This window comes from Cotesia glomerata, linkage group LG7 (genome assembly GCF_020080835.1).
Source record: "Cotesia glomerata isolate CgM1 linkage group LG7, MPM_Cglom_v2.3, whole genome shotgun sequence".
In the NCBI taxonomy this organism is placed as follows: domain Eukaryota; kingdom Metazoa; phylum Arthropoda; class Insecta; order Hymenoptera; family Braconidae; genus Cotesia; species Cotesia glomerata.
Genome location: NC_058164.1, coordinates 19,567,670 through 19,587,870, shown reverse-complemented (window position 1 = coordinate 19,587,870; position 20,201 = coordinate 19,567,670). Strand labels below are relative to the sequence as shown.

At 29.8% G+C, this 20,201-nt stretch overlaps 5 protein-coding genes across 5 annotated transcripts in view; 2 read left to right on the top strand and 3 right to left on the bottom strand.

The window, feature by feature from the left end:
- Window positions 1-826: 826 nt before the first annotated feature.
- Window positions 827-3,119, bottom strand: LOC123269205 (NAD-dependent protein deacylase sirtuin-5, mitochondrial-like). Its single transcript, XM_044734798.1, has 5 exons — window positions 2,692-3,119; window positions 2,405-2,619; window positions 1,650-1,792; window positions 1,060-1,210; window positions 827-986 (listed from the first exon to the last, which is right to left on the bottom strand). The coding sequence occupies exons 1-5, from the start codon at window positions 2,932-2,934 to the stop codon at window positions 932-934; spliced, it is 807 nt and encodes a 268-aa protein (XP_044590733.1). The 5' UTR covers window positions 2,935-3,119; the 3' UTR covers window positions 827-931.
- A 724-nt stretch (window positions 3,120-3,843) lies between these two features.
- LOC123269727 lies at window positions 3,844-7,151 on the bottom strand. The gene is made up of 8 exons (XM_044735563.1): window positions 7,143-7,151; window positions 6,258-6,344; window positions 4,904-4,936; window positions 4,541-4,582; window positions 4,401-4,454; window positions 4,197-4,334; window positions 4,035-4,106; window positions 3,844-3,971 (listed from the first exon to the last, which is right to left on the bottom strand). Exons 1-8 carry the CDS (start codon window positions 7,149-7,151, stop codon window positions 3,876-3,878), a joined length of 531 nt encoding a protein of 176 aa, XP_044591498.1. The 3' UTR covers window positions 3,844-3,875.
- A 4,042-nt stretch (window positions 7,152-11,193) lies between these two features.
- Window positions 11,194-14,045, top strand: LOC123269145 (TBC1 domain family member 31). Its single transcript, XM_044734716.1, has 3 exons — window positions 11,194-13,276; window positions 13,354-13,586; window positions 13,656-14,045. Exons 1-3 carry the CDS (start codon window positions 11,397-11,399, stop codon window positions 13,895-13,897), a joined length of 2,355 nt encoding a protein of 784 aa, XP_044590651.1. The 5' UTR covers window positions 11,194-11,396; the 3' UTR covers window positions 13,898-14,045.
- LOC123269216 (adenine phosphoribosyltransferase) lies at window positions 13,922-16,354 on the bottom strand. The gene is made up of 4 exons (XM_044734812.1): window positions 16,170-16,354; window positions 15,846-16,080; window positions 14,574-14,652; window positions 13,922-14,253 (listed from the first exon to the last, which is right to left on the bottom strand). Exons 1-4 carry the CDS (start codon window positions 16,250-16,252, stop codon window positions 14,114-14,116), a joined length of 537 nt encoding a protein of 178 aa, XP_044590747.1. The 5' UTR covers window positions 16,253-16,354; the 3' UTR covers window positions 13,922-14,113.
- Window positions 16,355-18,020: 1,666 nt separating this feature from the next.
- Window positions 18,021-20,201, top strand: part of LOC123269160 (inhibin beta chain) — an 81,664-nt gene continuing 79,483 nt past the window's right edge. The window contains exon 1 of the mRNA XM_044734733.1: window positions 18,021-20,095. Coding sequence (XP_044590668.1) covers window positions 19,258-20,095 — 838 coding nt within the window. The 5' untranslated portion in view covers window positions 18,021-19,257. The remainder of the gene's footprint in view (window positions 20,096-20,201) is intronic.

The following is a 20,201-nucleotide window of genomic DNA, read 5'->3' as shown; positions in this document are numbered from 1 at the left end:
ATGAATTTTTATGATTTTTAAAATTTTGAAATCCTGGCATTTCTAAATTACTTGACCGATTAAGCTTATCTTCGAACTTGACTTTGGTATTTATGTGTAAAATAAGTATATTGAGTTTGGTAAAGATCCGTTGTAAATTGGCGACGCTATCGTCGTGACCAGCCGCGCTATATCGTATATATATATATATAAACATACATATATATATATATATATATATATATGCTATATATATATATATATATATATATATATATATATATATATATATATATATAAACTTTTGAACCATATGTATTTTCTGACTCAGCTCGTCGAGTTAAGTCGGAATATAGCAAAATTTTTCAAAAGTTGCGTCATGAGGACCATTGCAATAGTTATATTTCTATGAAATCTACTAAAAATGAACTAATATGATTATAGTGAAAATTTTTTTTTTTTCAACTTGTAATTTTAAGATAAAAAATAATTCCACGGGTTAAGATACGAAAAATGAAGATTGTGAAGTAAATATTTAATAATAATAATAAGAATAATACTAATAGTAATAATAAAATAAGCAAGTAAGATACGCGAATTATTTTTGTCGCAATTTCTTGACCATTTCTAACTCTGTGATAAATTTATGTTTCAATGAGCATCAAAAGAAAAAAATTAAAACAAAGTGAAGAAATCAAGAATAAAACGTGATTTTACTTCAAGAGTATGTTAATGAAAGTTTTTATTATTATTGAATATAACATATAATCTATATTTGGGATGTTAAATAATGTTTTAATGTATGAAAATTTTTGTCTTTTTTTTTTTTTTTTTTTTTTTTTTTTTAACAAAGACATCACACAGTTTAGTATGAAATAAATACATTTAGATAAATAGCTATTCAAAACAATGTATTATTATTATTTCTTTGATTAAAAATAAACTTATTTTTTCAAATATCCAATGCTTCAGTTACTGTCACAGTACATGGACCTTGAAAATGGTATCTGCAATAAAATGATGGATTTATTATAATTTTCAAATAAACTTATCAGAAATTAAATAACTTCAATCAATTACTGAAAACTTTTTGTTGCTGCAGTTTCTTCCAAGTTAAATTCAGCAACAGTGATACCGCGTTCAGCGACTCTCGGTGCAAACATAGCAGCTGGATAAATAAGTGATGAAGTTCCAATTATCAAACATACATCACAGCTTTCAACAGCAGCCTCTAAAATCAAAAGATATTTATAAATAAATACATCATGAACTTAATTAAAGTGTAGGAATTTAATATAATTAAATTATGAAAAAAAGAAAGATGCAAAATAGATTACAAGTTTAAGGTTTAATGCTTAAATATTTTCAGTGGAAAATAAAATAAAGATAGTCAAAATAGATCGTAATTATCATCTTCACTGAAGAAAAAATAATTTAAATAACTATAGTTAATTTAAATTAAATAAGTCCATTTAAATTTAAATAGAAATTAAGTTTGATTTGTCAAGAATTACGCAAGTTATCATGATGCCAAGAAACTTTAAATCAAAATTATTTTTAGAATTTGCACAACGTATTAAGATAGATTATGGAAAAGTTTTATCAAAATTAAATTATAAGAACTTGTAAAATATTTTTTTTTTTTTAAATAAACGAATAATAAAACAAACCAGTTTTATTCAGAAGATCTTCATCGAGATTTTCACCAAACCACACAATAAATGGTCTCAGTAACCCTGTACAACCATTCTTCTGACAGTGCGGTAAGTCTTCGACTGGTATATCAGACGCCATATCATCAGGCTCGGGTAAACTAAAATTATATTTTTAAAAATTTATTAGCGATCATATTTTTTTTGAGCAGGTCAAATTCAAAATAAAATAATTAAAAACTTCATGATATTGATAAAAGCAGTTATATGAAAATTATTGTAATTTTATGGATCATTTACAGATTGTTACATTTTTTTTTCTTTTAAAAATATTCATAAGAAAATTTTGAATAACTCTCAACATTCTCTTTATAATTGGTTTCATTAATATTCAATGAAATTTAAATTGGCAGAATTTTCAGACACTTTAAAATTTTTTGATTTTTCTTGAATAATAAACTAGGTCTAGAAAAAAAATTTATAAGGAATTGGACTTATAATTTTTTAAAGCTTCTAAAGGTGGAATTTTTTAAATAAATTTTTTTTTGCTATAATTTGATTGTTAAAAAATTTCTAAAAATTGTCAAATGTCTCAATTTTAATATTATTAATATCCAATCTAGTTAATAAAAAATAATAATACTTTTAAATGTCTTCTATTTTAAGTATCGTATATACTTATGACAAATAAACCATCCAAGAATTCTAAAACTTTTGTTAAAAAATTAATTACTCATGCTATTTATATGTTCTATAATAAAAAGATATCTTACCTGGCTCTTGCTAAAGCAGGACAAATAGGAACTGTATTATTGACTTCAACATTACCGCACTCAGTGCATTGTGTTTTAAACAATGAACCATGGAGTTCCACGATATTTTTAGTTCCAGCACGTTGATGGAGCCCATCAACATTTTGTGTTACAACAGTCACCTGTTTTCCTTGACTCGTGAGCTTCTTTTCAAAGTTAGCGATCGCATCATGAGCCTGAATAATATCAAAAACAATGTTATGAAAATAAATAGCAAGATAAATTAAGTGATAAAATATAATAAATACCTTATTTGGCTGAACTTTAGTTGCTAAAACACGTCTGTATTCATAAAATTCCCAAACAAGCGATGGATTATCCCTAAAAGCTCTTGGTGTAGCCAAATAAGTAACTTGATATGTACGCCAAAAGCCACCAGCACCACGAAAAGTTGGCACACCGGATTCAGCAGATATTCCACTTCCCGTAAGAATCAAAATATTTTTAGCGTTCACTAATGTATCTTTAAATGACTTCATAACGGTATTCATTGTTGTTTTGTTTTACCAAAAATCGCTTTAATAAATTAAGTTAACAATATATACTATTGGATACCTTCGAAGAAATGCTTCAGAGCGTGACCTCCAAGCCTTTTTTAAATATAAACCATCAGCTGATGACTGATGATTACAAAACTTTATCAGCTGTTCCAGTTTTAAACGCCATTTTTAAATCTATTTACATATAGTCCAATGTTTGTTACACGTTTTTTAGTTTGTTATTGATATTGTTATTATTTTTTCAAAAATATCTATGCTAGGTATAATTTTGTTTTTATTTTGTTAAAATCTAAATGAATCGATTCAACAAAAATATAAAAATAAATCAAGAATATTCAAAGTTTTTTTTATTTGAAAATCAGATTAATGAAAAAATTAATTTATCATCAGAATGTAAGCAAATAATTTTAAATATTATTTTTTTAATTTTTAAATTTACTAAATAATGTTTTTATTTTTAGTGAGTATTAATGGAAATTCATTGAATCTAATGGACTCAGAGTCGACTTTAATTGATGAGTCTGAAAAATTCTGCACAAAATTGCCAAAGGGTAATGTTAAAAGTGATATTGAAATCGGCAGCCCTGTTCAAAAATATTCATTGAAAAAAATTCGCTATCATGAGATTTGAATTTTTTTCAATAATTTCAATTTCTTAGTATATATCTATAGATATATAATTTGCGTAGAGTGACTTTTTAAAATTTTTTCCAATGAATATTTTTAAACAGGGAGATATAACTGACAATTTTTTAACTTAAAAAATAAATCAATAATTATAAAAAATTATAAAAAAATTGCTTTCATAGTTTTCTAAAATTTTTGCCTTTAGTACTTTTTAAAAAATTTTTTTTTACAATAATGTATTTGCTAAAAGAATTCTTTCAACAAATACATTAAAAAAACTTTTAATTTTTGATTAATTAGTATTTTTAATTTATTTTTAATTTATAATCATCAAAACTGTTTTGATTTGATATCACATTGAAGTCCAGTTCTTTGGTACAAATGTAGGGTTTCTCTTGCTGCTAGAATAATTTTTATATTAAGCATTTTATACTTTTGTAATATATGTATTTTTTTATATTTACTTGTAAAATATCATGTTTTAAATCATCGCGTCGTTTCGACAATTCTTTTATTTCATTTTGCAATTCTTTTACCTGCAATATTGTAAATTTTAATATTATTAGAATTTTCAATTATTTATCCATTTATTATTCAATTTACTATGTACGAAGAGTAAAAGTGACCTCGCTTTCAATTTTCAGTAAATCTTTTTTTAAATCGCCTAGCAAATTTTTGTAACAAGCTACGGACGTTATTTTTTTGGATTCTATGAAATCTAATATTTCTTCAGCACATTTAATTTCATTCCGAGATTTGTTTATCTACAATTTAACAATTTTGTAGCTTATTAAATTAAAAATGAGTATATTGAGAAAATTATTACGTACAGTATCTTTTTTTTCTGATAAATCTTCAGATAGTACTTCGAAATTTTTATGAACCTAAGTGATGTATTAACAGAAAAAAAATTATATGATAAATAATTATAAAATTTTTAGAATTATATTAAATATAAAAAGTAATTTACTTTATTAATGCTAATGTCATGAGCGGATTTTGTACCAAGAATCTATAATAGAAAAAAAAATATAAGTAATTGCATAAAAAATATTTGTCACAAGTGAATTCGTCCTGAATAAATTTTAACTTAGAAGAAAAAACATGGAGAAGACTACAACTGCAGAATTTTTTATAGTTGAAAATATCTAGTTGATACTTTTATAGAAAAAGAGTTCAGAAAACTTCATAGAAAAAAATAACATGAACTTGGATAATTGGAAAAATTAAATTTAGTTAGTTCTTTAAATCATACCATTTGAATATTATTTACTGTTTCTAGTTAAAATTTATTATTTTTGGTATCAAATAAATAGATGAACAAGTTACTTACGTATCGTTTCAATTCATTCTTCTGACCTTGATACTGTATAAAAAAAAATTAAGTTAATATGGAATTAAAATTGTAGGAAGAACAAAATATTTTACCATAACCATAAGAGATACTGTTATTGTCACCACTATAAATAAAAATATCCATAATAACTTCACTGTACAAAATTTTGTCACTATTGGCCAAAATAAATTAGAAATATGAGAATTGTGATTCATTTTAAGTTATAAATTATTGTAAATAGCAAATAAAAATAAATATAAATAATAAAAAATATTTTGCGATAAAATGTGATTTACAAAGAAAAAAAAAAGATAAATTTTTTTATAACAAATGCCGCACATGCTCTGAATTCGGCGATTCTTTACTGATTAAAGTACAAAAATATAAATTTAAAAATTTCGAACTCAAAAACCAGAAATTAATATTCCTGATTTTTATTATTAATTTGTCTTTTTCTAGCGAAGAGTAAAAAAAATTTAGTTTTTGTTTAAAAAAATTCCCAATATATATCTTATGCAATTAAGGGTCAGTTTTTCAACCCAGGATTAAATTATTTCAATCATTGTAAATATATTTCTATATATGAAATATATAAGTATATTCACAGTGATAAAATAATTGAACCCTGGTTTAAAAAACTGGCTCTAAAATTATTTATGGCTTGAGTCGATAGTTTTGCAATTATTTTTTATAATTACTTTTGTAATTTATTAGTTAATCTTTCAGTGGCTTAGTATTTAAAAATCGATTTTCTTTAATTTAACTGCAAATAGTAGATATCTGAATGTTTTTTCGGTTTTTAAATAAATAAGGGTCAATTTTTCAATCCAGGATTAAAATTTGTCCAATGTTAAAATCTACATATATATAGATATACTTACTGGAAATAATTATTTTATACTGGATACGTTTCTACTAAAAAAATAATAAAAAAAAAAATTATCTGTAACAACTCTTCTATGAAAATGAAAAATAAATTAGGAGTTTGAAAAATTTTGTGAATGAAACCCTCGCGGTTTTTGAAATACCGTAAATTTTCGGTATTAATGCGTTTACCATAAATTAACCGTTATAATTCTGAAACAATACGGTATTTCTGTGGTTATTTTGGCCAGTTTTTTTACTATAGTTATACAGCATTTCTACCGTACTTTTGCTGCAAAGTTCAGAAATAATACAATAAAATTACCGTAAAACTCTAGAACTTTTACCGTAAAAAATCTATCTATTAACTATAATATTACTATAATTTTACAATAAGAAAATCGTATTTCTACGATAAAAATACCAAAGATATACAGCAATTTTACCGCGTTTATACTGATATAATTAAAGATATAATGCTTTTTACCGTAAGATGGGCGGTTGTGTTTATTACTCGGTGAGTCTTATTAGGTGACTGAGTAAATAGATGCGGATAGTGTCTCTGATAGCTCAACTAGTAGAGCCTTCAGCGCGTAACTAGACGATCCGGGTTCAAATCCCGGTCTGGACTAAAAAAAATGATAATAATAGTAATAACAGAGAAATTAATTTATCAGCCTCTTAAAAATTATTCATGATAATTTATAATATTATAAAAAAAAATTTTAAGCTATTGAAAAATAGTAGTAAAGCAGCATATTTTTGGTATTTTGCCGGTAATAGAAAGTAGGGATCTTCTTTTCCGGTTTTTTGCTGCAATAGTGCCGCAGATATACAGTAAATATGCGGTACATTTACGGTTTAAATGCTGTTAATATACCGTAATTTTTCTATTGTAATGCCGTAAATATTTTGAATTTATTTCGTAATTTTTTCGTAATAATTCGACAAAAAAACTGGCTAAAATAACTGAAGTATTACGGTAAAAATACAGCATTTATCTATATATATATAAGCGAAATACCACTCACTCATCACGAGATCTCCGAAACTATTCGCCCGATTGACTTGAAATTTAGCATAGTTACTCCATTCGTGATGTAGACGCTCACTAAGAACGGATTTTACGCAATTCCTAGCCAAAATGGATTTTTCGTCTACCATCACGTATGCTACCCCCTCCCCTCCCTCTCATTCTTCCCCTCCCCTCCCGTGCCTTCTTCCCCCTTCCCTATATCTCTCTCTCTTTTTTTTTTTTAGAAAATGTCATTTTGATTCGCCAATCTAAGAAACCTATCAAGTGGCACCCATAAATTATAGAACTCACCTCCCCCCGCAACCACCCACGCTAATCAACTGTTGCCATGGATACCGTTGCCATGGTTACCGTTGCCATGATTACCGTTGCCATGGTTACCGTTGCCATGGTTACCGTTGCCATGGTTACCGTTGCCATGGTTACCGTTGCTATGGTTACCGTTGCCATGGTTACCGTTGCTATAACAACTGTTAAAATAAATAAATTGTAATAACAAATTCGGTTGTAAATTAAATTCAGAGGAATGATTAGAATAAAAGTAGAAAGTTACTAAATATTAATATTCTATACAATTATTATTCAACAGTATTATTCTATACAATGTTAGGCAAATACATCGATTTTTATCGATTGATTGTTGGGACAGTAGGAATTCATAATCATACTTTTTTTAAGAAAGAATAGCTAAATCATTAATAACTGAAATAGCTAATATGTATTGGAATGATCATGAAGGATGAACTCCATTATATCATAAAACAGATAAATATAACATAAATATTAATGTTGATATTGTTAAATGATTATACTGATTTTAATGATTAAAATTAAAATGGTAAATTGTGTTTGATGTATCTTCTCTAAAATTTCACAACAATATCGTTAAATTATTATAAAAAAAGGTAGATTTAAGATAATCTATATATATATAAGCGAAATACCACTCACTCATCACGAGATCTCCGAAACTATTCGCCCGATTGACTTGAAATTTAGCATAGTTACTCCATTCGTGATGTAGACGCTCACTAAGAACGGATTTTACGCAATTCATAGCCGAACTGAATTTTTCGTCTCCCATCACATATGCCCTCCCTCCCCTCCCTCTCATTCTTCTCCTCCCTCCCGTGCCCTATAATCTTTCCCCTTCCCTATATCTCTCTCTTTTTTGGGAGCGAAATATCATTTTGACCCTCTAATCTAAGAAACCATCAGTGGCACCCGTAAATTATCGAACTCAACCCCCCTACAACCACCCACGCTAATCAACCGTTGCCATGGTTACCATTGTCATGGTTATCGTTGCCATGGTTACCGTTGCTATGGTTACCGTTGCCGTGGTTACCGTTGCCATGGTTACCGTTACCATGGTTGCCGTTACCATGGTTACCGTTATCATGGTTACCGTTGCTATAATAACTGTCAAAATGATTGATTTTAAATTTTATCGATTGACTGTTGGGACAGTAGGAATTCATAATCATACGTTTTTTAAGAAAGAATAGCTAAATCATTAATAACTGAAATAACTTATATGTATTGGAATAATCATGAAGGATGAACTCGATTATATCATAACACAGATAAATTAAACATAAATATTATCAAGTTGATATTGTTAAATGATTATACTGATTTTAATGATTAAAATTAAAATGGTAAATTGTGTCTGATGCGTCTTCTCTAAAATTTTACAACGATATCGTTAAATTATTATAAAAACGGTCGATTTAAGATAATCTATATATATATAAGCGAAATACCACTCACTCATCACGAGATCTCCGAAACTATTCGCCCGATTGACTTGAAATTTAGCATAGTTACTCCATTCGTGATGTAGACGCTCACTAAGAACGGATTTTACGCAATTCCTAGCCAAAATGAATTTTTCGTCTACCATCACATATGCCCTCCCCTCCCTCCCTCTCATTCTTCTCCTCCCTCCCGTGCCCTATAATCTTTCCCCTTCCCTATATCTCTCTCTTTTTGGGAGCGAAATATCATTTTGACCCTCTAATCTAAGAAACCATCAGTGGCACCCGTAAATTATCGAACTCAACCCCCTACAACCACCCACGCTAATCAACCTTTGCCATGGTTACCATTGTCATGGTTATCGTTGCCATGGTTACCGTTGCTATGGTTACCGTTGCCGTGGTTACCGTTGCCATGGTTACCGTTACCATGGTTGCCGTTACCATGGTTACCGTTATCATGGTTACCGTTGCTATAATAACTGTCAAAATGATTGATTTTAAATTTTATTGATTGACTGTTGGGACAGTAGGAATTCATAATCATACGTTTTTAAGAAAGAATAGCTAAATCATTAATAACTGAAATAACTTATATGTATTGGAATAATCATGAAGGATGAACTCGATTATATCATAACACAGATAAATTAAACATAAATATTATCAAGTTGATATTGTTAAATGATTATACTGATTTTAATGATTAAAATTAAAATGGTAAATTGTGTCTGATGCGTCTTCTCTAAAATTTTACAACGATATCGTTAAATTATTATAAAAAACGGTCGATTTAAGATAATTTCTAATAAAATGAGTAATAATAAATATATTTTTTAATACCACTTAATTTGTTATGAATTTATTAATAACTAGCTGATACCCGCCCGCTTCGATAGGAATACAATAAATTTTTATGGTGTAACCTAGATGAAAAATATAAACAAAATGGTTAATTTCAAAAAGATAATGAATATAAATTTTGAATTAGAGAAAAGTGATTGTTTGTGATGACCGGTGTTAGCGAGTATTAAATATATGAGAAAAGTATAGCCAAAATGAATTTTTCGTCTACCATCACATATGCCCTCCCCTCCCCTCCCTCTCATTCTTCTCCTCCCCTCCCGTGCCCTATAATCTTTCCCCTTCCCTATATCTCTCTCTTTTTTTGGGAGCGAAATATCATTTTGACCCTCTAATCTAAGAAACCATCAGTGGCACCCGTAAATTATCGAACTCAACCCCCCTACAACCACCCACGCTAATCAACCTTTGCCATGGTTACCATTGTCATGGTTATCGTTGCCATGGTTACCGTTGCTATGGTTACCGTTGCCGTGGTTACCGTTGCCATGGTTACCGTTACCATGGTTGCCGTTACCATGGTTACCGTTATCATGGTTACCGTTGCTATAATAACTGTCAAAATGATTGATTTTAAATTTTATCGATTGACTGTTGGGACAGTAGGAATTCATAATCATACGTTTTTTAAGAAAGAATAGCTAAATCATTAATAACTGAAATAACTTATATGTATTGGAATAATCATGAAGGATGAACTCGATTATATCATAACACAGATAAATTAAACATAAATATTATCAAGTTGATATTGTTAAATGATTATACTGATTTTAATGATTAAAATTAAAATGGTAAATTGTGTCTGATGCGTCTTCTCTAAAATTTTACAACGATATCGTTAAATTATTATAAAAACGGTCGATTTAAGATAATTTCTAATAAAATGAGTAATAATAAATATATTTTTAATACCACTTAATTTGTTATGAATTTATTAATAACTAGCTGATACCCGCCCGCTTCGATAGGAATACAATAAATTTTTATGGTGTAACCTAGATGAAAAATATAAACAAAATGGTTAATTTCAAAAGATAATGAATATAAATTTTGAATTAGAGAAAAGTGATTGTTTGTGATGACCGGTGTTAGCGAGTATTAAATATATGAGAAAAGTATTTTATTATTAACATTTTTTTAAAATTAAAAATTATTGACATTTTTAAAATTAAATAATACTATGAAGCGGAAAAGAATAGGAGTTACGGATAATTATTACGTGAATCGTTCCAACATTCACGTAACAGAATAATTGGAGGAGGAAGAGATTGAGAAAGAAATAGGAAGGACCTTCTTAATAAGAGTTTACAGAATATGCGAGAAAAAATTCAGATAGCTCGGACAGGGATTCGAACCCAGAACCTTCCGGTGACATGTCGGCTACTCTACCATTTGACCTATCCGGTCTAGACTAAATGTTTAGGATAACATTATTATAATGGGAACGCATCTCACTACACAGTACGTCATGGGTGATGCGGAAATCTGTCTAATGACAGATTTACTGACTAACTGACCCATTGATTGATTGATTATTAATAATAAAATACTTTTCTCATATATTTAATACTCGCTAACACCGGTTATCATAAACAATCACTTTTCTCTAATTCAAAATTTATATTAATTATCTTTTTGAAATTAATCATTTTGTTTATATTTTTCATCTAGGTTACAACATAAAATTTTATTGTATGCCCAGCGAAGCGGGTGGGTATCAGCTAGTATCGTATAAATACCGAATCTTTACGGCATTTCCAAAACCGTGAGGGAAGCGCTACTACACCAAAATGCATATGTCTGTAAGTTTAAACACTAGAGGTCAGTTCCTTACGGTTTGTGGACTACTGTCAAAACAAAAACAAACCCGATAAAAAGTGTCAGTATTATTAAAATATTAGCTAATGTTTGATTAAACAGTATAAATAAATAGTTATAAGAGTTAGGAGATTATGAATTGATAATGCCTGCAAAAGGTACTAAGTTGACAAAAATAGGGAAAGATATTTTCAAACTAGAAGCAGATAATCCAAAACGAAAATGTTTACAACGACTAGATTTTTCTCAATTTTGTTTTGATGAATCTGAAGAACGTGCTGCAGCTATCGATTTAACCGGATATTTTTATTTCCTTTTATTAATTAATAATGACTGGATTGTAAAAAAATTCAGCAATGTCGGTCAGTCGACATTCGTCGCTTTTAATCCAATTGAACAGTGCGAGGTTATCATCGGACTGGCATCAACAGATTTAAAGATTGTCAAATTAAAGCAAGTATTCAATGACGCAGAATCAATTGAAGATTATTATGTATTAAAAGGACATCAGTTGCCTCCTACACGGATCAGTTTTTTCAAAAGTTATTGTTTCTCTGTTTCAAGATCCGAGGCGATAATATGGGATTTAAAATCATTTACTAAACTACATCAGCTGCGCTTAGAACCTGACGAGGGTGGTATACGAAAAGGATTACTGTCACCCACTGGTCTAATAACAGCTATTTATGAAAATGATACTCTGCAAGTTTGGCCGTTTGAGCAATTTGACTTGGTCAATAAAATTTCGCTGTCTGAGTACGGTTTGAATAACACAAAAGACATTATTTTTACAGAGAATGGACGAGCTGCCTTAATTTGTGGCGGGAAAAATAAAATAATTATCTTCAACACAAAAACATGGTCGGTAATTAAAAATTTTGAATTTTCGGAGCATTTCAGTGGCATCAAGAGGCTTCAGATTGTGCCTTTACCACTTGACGCTGGATCTAATAAAATTATTTCTATGCTGTTTGACGATGGAACGTTCAAGTTTTTCGATATTAATTTGAAATCATTTGTTGAAGTCACTGATCATGTTGCTCAGGGTGTCCGTAAATTAAGTGTTTCACCACATGGTCAATGGGTTGGATTTATTCAGTGTGATGGATCGTTGGTCATTAGCTGCTTTGATCAATTAATGAAACTAACCGCAGAAGTTACGAAAATAAAATCGACTGTTAATTCAGCTTTTTCGAAAGTTAAAACTCATACTATTGATCAACACTTGAAACACGTTGAAAGGAAAATCAAAGATAATTTAAGGCTTGACAGACTTTTGCCTATCTTGAAAGAATATGGAGAATATCCTGAGCGTTATCGCCCGATTATTTGGAGGACAATTTTGAAATTACCAAGTAATAAAAAAGCTTTTATAGGAATAATTAGCAAAGTCCCAACAGATTCAACAATTAAAATGTTGGATGATTATAAATTAGCAGATAGAACTAAAACATCATTGCTTGCATTAACTGTTGATCGGCTTATTCAATTTTGTCCAATGTTTTCACAGTCATTATTTATACCAGAGTTTATTTTTCCGTTTATTATAGTTTTTAAAAAAGATCATTTGCTTGCGTATGAAGCTGTCTTGACAGTTATTTTAAATTACTGTCAAAAATGGTTCGAGTATCATCCATTTCCGCCTTTAAATATTCTTGGTATTATTGAAAATATTTTAGCTGAAACTGATCCGGTATTACTGAAATTTTATTATGACAGAGACATAACGTCAACTACTTACGCTTGGCCACTTCTTCAGACAGCTATGAGTGAAGTCTTAACAGGGAATGAATGGCTCATTCTTTGGGATCATCTATTGTCATTCAGAAAACCAACATTATTGTTGATATGTGTTGTTGCTTACAATATTTGTTCAAGGCGCATTATTTTATCCTTCGTGAAAAAGGAAAGAATTGAAGAATTTTTCAGACAACCTGGAAAAATCGCAGTTAAAGATGTAATAAAAGTTGCTTTACGAATTGATCGTGAGATATCGGATCGAAATCATCCTGCACAATATCTCAAGTAAGAAGTTTTGGTTTATTATTAATTTACTATGGAACCAATTTTGATTGATAATCTTATTAAATTGATTATTTCAGAGATACATTTTGTAAGCTACCACCTGATGGACCGTACCCAACATTTTTATGTGAAGAATATCCAAAGTTTATTATTGAAGACAGAGAAAAAATGAATGAGTTGATTAATTTAAAAGATGAGGAGTTCAATTTGCGTAAAAAACGACAGCAAATTTCGAAGATAGCTGAGGAGAAAAGATTGAATGATGAAAAGGAGAGTTTTATTAAACAAATTCAAGAACAAAGACTACGAGGTATTACTAAAGAATATTTTTTTTTTTTAGTTTTTTTTAAGAAATATTAATTTAATTGCTATTATTTAGAACAGCGACGGTGTTACGACGAACAATTTCGAGTATCCGAAGCTTTTGTTGCTAATGAACGTCAAAAACTCTATCGACAAATGCTTTCAAGCGCAAGTACAGATGTAGCGAGAGTTAACTCTGTAAGTAATAAATCTAGTTCGAGATCAAAAATTAAATCGTATCATGAACTAAAAGATGATGTGGATACACTTGAAGAGGAAATCAGACAGTTTCTGAGGACTATTAAGCGTCAAAGGTAGTCTTTTGATAATATTTCATTTAACTTTAAGGTAAATAAATTCAGTATTTTATTTATTTAAATCATTGATATGATCTGATACTTCATATAAAGAGACAATAAAAAATGATATAATATGCAATATTCTCACAATCGAGTACAACTTATAAAGTACTAATTTTTCAATTATGAAAATATTTTTGTTGGAATGGAAGTTTGGGAGATTTATCACATTTTTTTAGTTGTACTGAATCAATGAAAATACAGGTACAGGTAATTTCGATCGTCCATTAAGTGAATTTAATTCCATTAATACAAGGCATTCAACGACTTCTGCGCCAATTGCTTTTACTAATTTTATTGAAGCAGCCATAGTTCCTAAAATACAAAAAAAATATTTATAAAAATTAGATAATTATTTTTAGTTATAAAACGAACAATCATTTTAAAATATTGCTAAAAATATTTATGGCTTTGATAAAGTTATGGACGATTTACTTTACCAAAATATTTCATCTCATTTATACAGTTTTGATTCAACGATAATTTATAAACATCATATGATTTTAAACTAATTTTTATCGAGTCATTTAAAAAAATTGAATTATTTTGTTTTTAAACAATCGTTAGTAAAAATATTCTCAGTTTATAAATGCCAATTTAATTTAAAGAAAACATTAAGTTAATAAATGTTTTACCTCCAGTTGCTAATAAATCATCAACAATCAATACTCTCTTGCCACTGCTTATACTGTCTGTTTGGATTTCCATCGTGGCCTGTAAAGTATATTATAATTATTATTATAAATTTAAAATATAAATATTGTGATAGAAATATTCATTCCATATCCTGTACAAATACTTTTTCGGTTTCTGTATTTAAATACTATATCAAATTGTATATAATTAATGTAAGTGATTACTTGAAGCAATAATCATCTTTAATATACAAATGTTTAATTTTCCTACTAAAATTATTTCTAATAATATTTTTTCCAAAATTTCAATTTTTTAATTTTTAAATTAACATAAATTAAAAAAATACAATAATTTTTTAATATCTATCCTCAACGATTTTATTTTGATAATCTTTATTGACTATTCTTCTTAAAAGTGTTCAACGTAAGATGTAAGACTGAAAAATTTACTTCGATTCCATTTCAAATAGTCTTGGTTTTTTTTTCTTCTTTTTCTATATATATTAATCCTAAGCGATAGTAAACTATCTCATAACATGATATTTTAATAAAGAACTTTTTGTTACATGCTTAATTGTAAAAATATAGTGAACCATAGCTTTTACTCTCTTTTCTTGTTTATAGAATTTTTTTTTTTATATTAGTGTACTGTTTTATCATTTATGTGTTGTATTATTTTGTTTGTGATGATCGAAAATGAGTGTATCGCGTGCTTTTAAAATCTTGACATTAGAAGGTAACTAAACTAATTAATGATCTGCACTTGTAGCATGCAAAAATGAAGTTGTGCAATTTCTTGATAAATATTAGGCATTACTACATTTATATTGCTCAATCATATTGAATAAATTACAAAGAAGAAAATAATTCGGCTGATTGTTGGTGATGAATTTTTAATGAAAATTTAAGTGTCTTCATATACAAGTTAGTTTGAATTTTACTTTTCACAATCAAATCAACGATACCTAATTTCTTAAGAGAGACTTTTTAAAAACTATTTTATGAGCATTTTTAAAACTAATAATTTTATCGTAGAATTATAATAGAATAAAAAAAATTAATACATTCTAATAAACAATATTTAAATATTGTAAACGTTTTTACTCAAGAAAAATGATCAAACATAGAGTTGCGGAATTGATAAGCTTGTGACTCTTGGCCTTCAATATTTCTACTTGATAAATATTTATTTTTTTCCACTCATAGTGTATTTGAATGAAATTATAAATAATAAACTTATAAAATTGGAAAAATTATAAAAGAAATATTTACCTCACCATACTCTAAAGTATAACTCTCACGTTTAACATTTCCCGGTAATTTCCCTTTTTTTCTAATTGGAACAAACGGTTTGCCTAATTCAGAGCTTATAATTGGTCCTAGAAGAAATCCACGTGAATCTAAAGCCACGATTACATCAATTTTTTCCAAAGATCTAACATGATTAATTATCAAATCATTCATTGCACGCATAGCTGTAACATTTTGATACACTCCAAAAATATCCCTATAGAAAAATCAGCAAAAAAAATTAAAATGTACATTTACATCAGTTCTATTGATAAAAGACAAAAAAAAAATAATTCTTGTACTTACTTATAAATTATTCCCTCTTTTGGAAAATTTACATACGTCTTTATAGCGTCTTTGACGATCTGCAATTTGTCATTATGATCCATTTTTTCTATTTTTATTTAAAAAATAAATTAAAAGTATACCGGTGATAACAAAAAAAAATAAAATAAAAATGGACTTCTTTGATATATCACATCATACTAACTACTAATGGATATTTTTATTTATTATAAAGACATAAAAATACCAATTCAAACTGCCATCTATACAATCTAATTGTAAAAATTACTATTATTTTAAATCGAAAAATTAGAAACAAAATTTTTCAACTGTTGATCGAATACTTATTCTTTTTATCAACACACGAGTGGTTTCGATAAAGTAGATTTACTAATACGCAAGCAATTTAAATAAACCCTTTTTCTTTTATATTTATTGATTATGAGTTTTTTTTTAATTTTTATTTCATTAAAAAGTAGTTAAATTAATTAACATAAAATAAATGAAAAAAATTTTTATTTTTTTTTTATCGCAAGAACATTCTTAATTTGTATGGCTGAAGCGCAAAGCGACAAGATGCGCTCTACAATGGCTTCAGCTTGATTTCTTAACATGAAATTCATCATAGTCTACAAAAATTTTTAAGACTTTCTTGCGACTAAAACTCCGTAAAATTTCAACCAAAAATGGAGGATGATAAAAAATACTTTCTAAACATCAATACAAACGGTTATTTAAATAAGCGTGAGAAATACCGTAAAAAGTATTAAATACGATAAAAGAAGATTATTTTATCGCTAGACATGAGAGAAAGATCAAGTAAGGATACTAAGATAGAACCTTGGTAGAATCCGGCGCCTCTTTTTGCAAAGCATCACCACGTGGCATTCGGCCAACTACTGTCTTCTGATCAATATGCTTACAACTATACTTCTCTCGCTCTCATCTTCTAGCCTTATACTCTTCCATATTAATTCAATCCTCTGTATAATATTTTTACCACACAACGGTTGACATTATTTTTCCCTTCTTACTCTTAATACGTACATACTTCTTCTCCGCCTCTTTACCCGCAAATATTATCACAACTCAGAGGACCGAGTGTTATCCTCCATTACCACACCCTTTATTAATTGCTTAATTTTTTTTCAAATGTCTCGTATTTTTGCTAAAAAATCCAAACAATTTTTACCATTAACATTACTAAACACTACAATTAATTAAAAATGTTTTTTTATTTTATAATTAATGAACATGCAACCCTCGAGTTCCGAGTTGTTGTATTACAAGTAATAGCATAAATAAAATGATAATGAGGGTTGCCGGCAGTGACACGCGAAAGCCACGTGGCAATTTTTGATTCTGTTCAGCTTCCACCAGGAATGTCCAGTGGTGACCGTTACCTTACAACCTACAGGCGCATGAAGGTATTTTATTGGAGGTGTAACGTTCTGCGCAAGTGTCAAGGATCGTTCTATCCAAATGCAACGGAACCAAATAGTGGATATGGATATGCGTGCGCCGGGCTAGCAGAGTGTCAGAGAGTGCATATACCTTTAAAAAGCGCTATAGCACAAGTGTATATATAATGGGAAGGAAAAACGGGAGTTGCGGGAGGGGTTGCTAGAAAAGGATACACATGTTGTAACTCTGCGTATTCTACCCTTTCCTTATCACTCAGGTCTGACCGTATATGCAATGGAAGTATGTACGTGAACTGACGTTGGAGAGTTGAGTTAGTTGTTGGTAGAGTTAGTCTGGTGGTATCCTACATTTTACATGCTACATAATGTAAATGAAAGAGATAGAATTTATATTTAAAGAGGACCTGAAAAAGAGAGGAGAAAAAGGAGGAGGGCTCAAGGGGGAGGAGGAGAGAAACTCTGTCTGAGAAAAAAGGAGCAGAAGCAGACAGCGTCGAAGCTATACTAGCTATACTAGCTACACTAGTTACGCTACGCTAGCTTACAACCTATAGCGTTGTGGGTGGGTGGATTGTGGTGGTGGATGCCCCTTCAGTGTCCGGCGCGCCTCCGAGAAGCGTGCTTCGGTTTTCCAAGAAAGAAAATCCTTTTTTCCGTAGTGAATGCTGTTGACAGGAGAGTGAGTAAATTTTATAAAATAAAATTTAAAAAATAAAAAAATTTATATGAGAAAAAAGAGTTGTTTGATTATTGATAATTACACCAAAGTGCCAAGACAAAAACATCTTTTTAAAGTGGTTTAAAAAGTATTACTTGTCAGGTGGGTGTTTAATAATAATTACATACCATGTGGAATCACCTGAATGTTAATTCAGAGTGTTGGTGATACTCGTTGAGATAAGCAGTAAATAAAATATATATTGGAGATTTGTTGGCGAATAGACACCGGTGTCTCCCCGGTGAACTGGCGCGGGAGTACATAGGTTTTTTTAAATGCTGCATAGTTCGGGTGTTAGGGCAGGTAGTGAAGCCTTAGTAAGTCACAGAAAGTGCCCTAGGAAGTCTCGTCGGCCTTAAAAGGGCTCTGGGAGTCTCTATTTTATATTTTACCTTTTAGTTTGATAACCAGTAGTTGTCAGTAGTAGTCGTGGGTAGCAATTATTGTTGTTGTTGTTGTTGCTATTGTTGTTGTTATTACTGTTACTATTACTGTAATATACAAAAAAAAAAAAAAAAATTAATTAAAAAATATTATAAAGAAGCACCCACGTAAAAAGGGTCTAAGAAGCATTGGATTGGAAGTACTAGAAACAAATAGGGAATTAGTCCTGGTGAATGGCCGTATTTTCGAATCAGGAAGGCAGGACAACTAATCACAAGTCCGTGAGTCCTTGGTAATGGGGTGTTTAGGCGATGATGCCTTCTCCCCGTCGTCGTCCTCGAACGTCTTCAACGTTGTTGTCTGTAGCGTTACACCAACGTCCAAGCTTAGAATTCAAGAGAAAGAGAAAGTATCTGAAGAAGAGGATTACCACCAGGAGCAACAACAGCAAACACAAGAAACAAGAGTTTCTGCTGGTAGAACCAAGTGTAACACCCACTGGAGGAAAAATAAACGTGTGGACAATAATAAAAGAGTGGTGCGAGGCTGGCGGAGAAGAATTTGGAGGTGACTCTCCGTCGAAATGCTTGAGGTACGTCCGTCGAGGACAAGACAATTGGAGGATAACGCCGAATTACACGGTGGTGAACACCTCCAACTGCTCGCTCGTGGACGCACAAAAAATAACAATAATAATAGTACTACTGCTAATTCTACTACTACTACTACTACTAATAATAATAATAACAATATTCATAATAATAATATTAATAATAATAATCAAAATGTTAATAGTAATACTAATGATAATTTATTACGAAAATTATTGGTAAGATCCGACGGACCGTACTCATCTTCTAGCCTTCCTTTACTTCTCGTGCTTCTTATTAGCTGCTTGATTGTCTTGCCTAATTGTGCATTTGGACGTCAATCAGCGCACCATCATCGTACGTGCCCTGGATGTCCGCATCAGCACGTCCACACAATTCATCGTAAAGAAATAGGACCAAGCCCTGATGATTTACGACTTGAAGCTATCAAACACCAAATTCTCACGAAACTTGGACTCCGAAATCGTCCAGATGTCAATAAAACATTGGCACAAGTACCACGACATCTTGCTCTTGAAACATTATATCGTGCTGAAGCACAACCGTCACCTGACTATCCTGATATACGGAACACCTTACACGATAATAATAAACGTCAACACAACAATGATGAGTATGGACAATTTTTTTATGCCAGTGACGAATACTCCTATAATAGGAATGTCAACCAGGCCGAGGAGTCGATGACCGAGGGCGTGACATCCACCGAGAGTTTTAGAGAAAGTGGATACGAAGATTATCGGGGCACTGATGTCGAGATGGATGACTTTTACGCAAGAACCTCTGAAATTATCACTTTTGCGGAACCTGGTAAGTTTATTTTTTTTTTTTTTTTTTAATATTTATGGTATGTTTGGGTTTAGAAAAATTTTGTTTTTAAAATTAATATTTGTTATCATTTAAATTGATCAGATAT

What these genes read in the sequence shown, in the direction of transcription:
- LOC123269205 (XM_044734798.1), bottom strand. Translation starts at nt 2,934, where the DNA reads ATGAATACCGTTATGAAGTCATTTAAAGATACATTAGTGAACGCTAAA. An exon ending in CTAAAGTTCAGCCAAATAAG is followed by an intron (nt 2,620 to 2,691) that starts GTATTTATTATA and finishes GATATTATTCAG; the next exon opens with GCTCATGATGCGATCGCTAA. An exon ending in GCAGCAACAAAAAGTTTTCA is followed by an intron (nt 987 to 1,059) that starts GTAATTGATTGA and finishes ATTTTATTGCAG; the next exon opens with ATACCATTTTCAAGGTCCAT.
- LOC123269727 (XM_044735563.1), bottom strand. An exon ending in TATCAGAAAAAAAAGATACT is followed by an intron (nt 4,335 to 4,400) that starts GTACGTAATAAT and finishes GTTAAATTGTAG; the next exon opens with ATAAACAAATCTCGGAATGA. An exon ending in TACTGAAAATTGAAAGCGAG is followed by an intron (nt 4,107 to 4,196) that starts GTCACTTTTACT and finishes ACAATATTGCAG; the next exon opens with GTAAAAGAATTGCAAAATGA.
- LOC123269145 (XM_044734716.1), top strand. Translation starts at nt 11,397, where the DNA reads ATGCCTGCAAAAGGTACTAAGTTGACAAAAATAGGGAAAGATATTTTC. An exon ending in CATCCTGCACAATATCTCAA is followed by an intron (nt 13,277 to 13,353) that starts GTAAGAAGTTTT and finishes TGATTATTTCAG; the next exon opens with AGATACATTTTGTAAGCTAC. An exon ending in TCAAGAACAAAGACTACGAG is followed by an intron (nt 13,587 to 13,655) that starts GTATTACTAAAG and finishes GCTATTATTTAG; the next exon opens with AACAGCGACGGTGTTACGAC.
- LOC123269216 (XM_044734812.1), bottom strand. Translation starts at nt 16,252, where the DNA reads ATGGATCATAATGACAAATTGCAGATCGTCAAAGACGCTATAAAGACG. An exon ending in AAAGAGGGAATAATTTATAA is followed by an intron (nt 16,081 to 16,169) that starts GTAAGTACAAGA and finishes ATTTTTCTATAG; the next exon opens with GGATATTTTTGGAGTGTATC. An exon ending in TGATTTATTAGCAACTGGAG is followed by an intron (nt 14,254 to 14,573) that starts GTAAAACATTTA and finishes TTTGTATTTTAG; the next exon opens with GAACTATGGCTGCTTCAATA.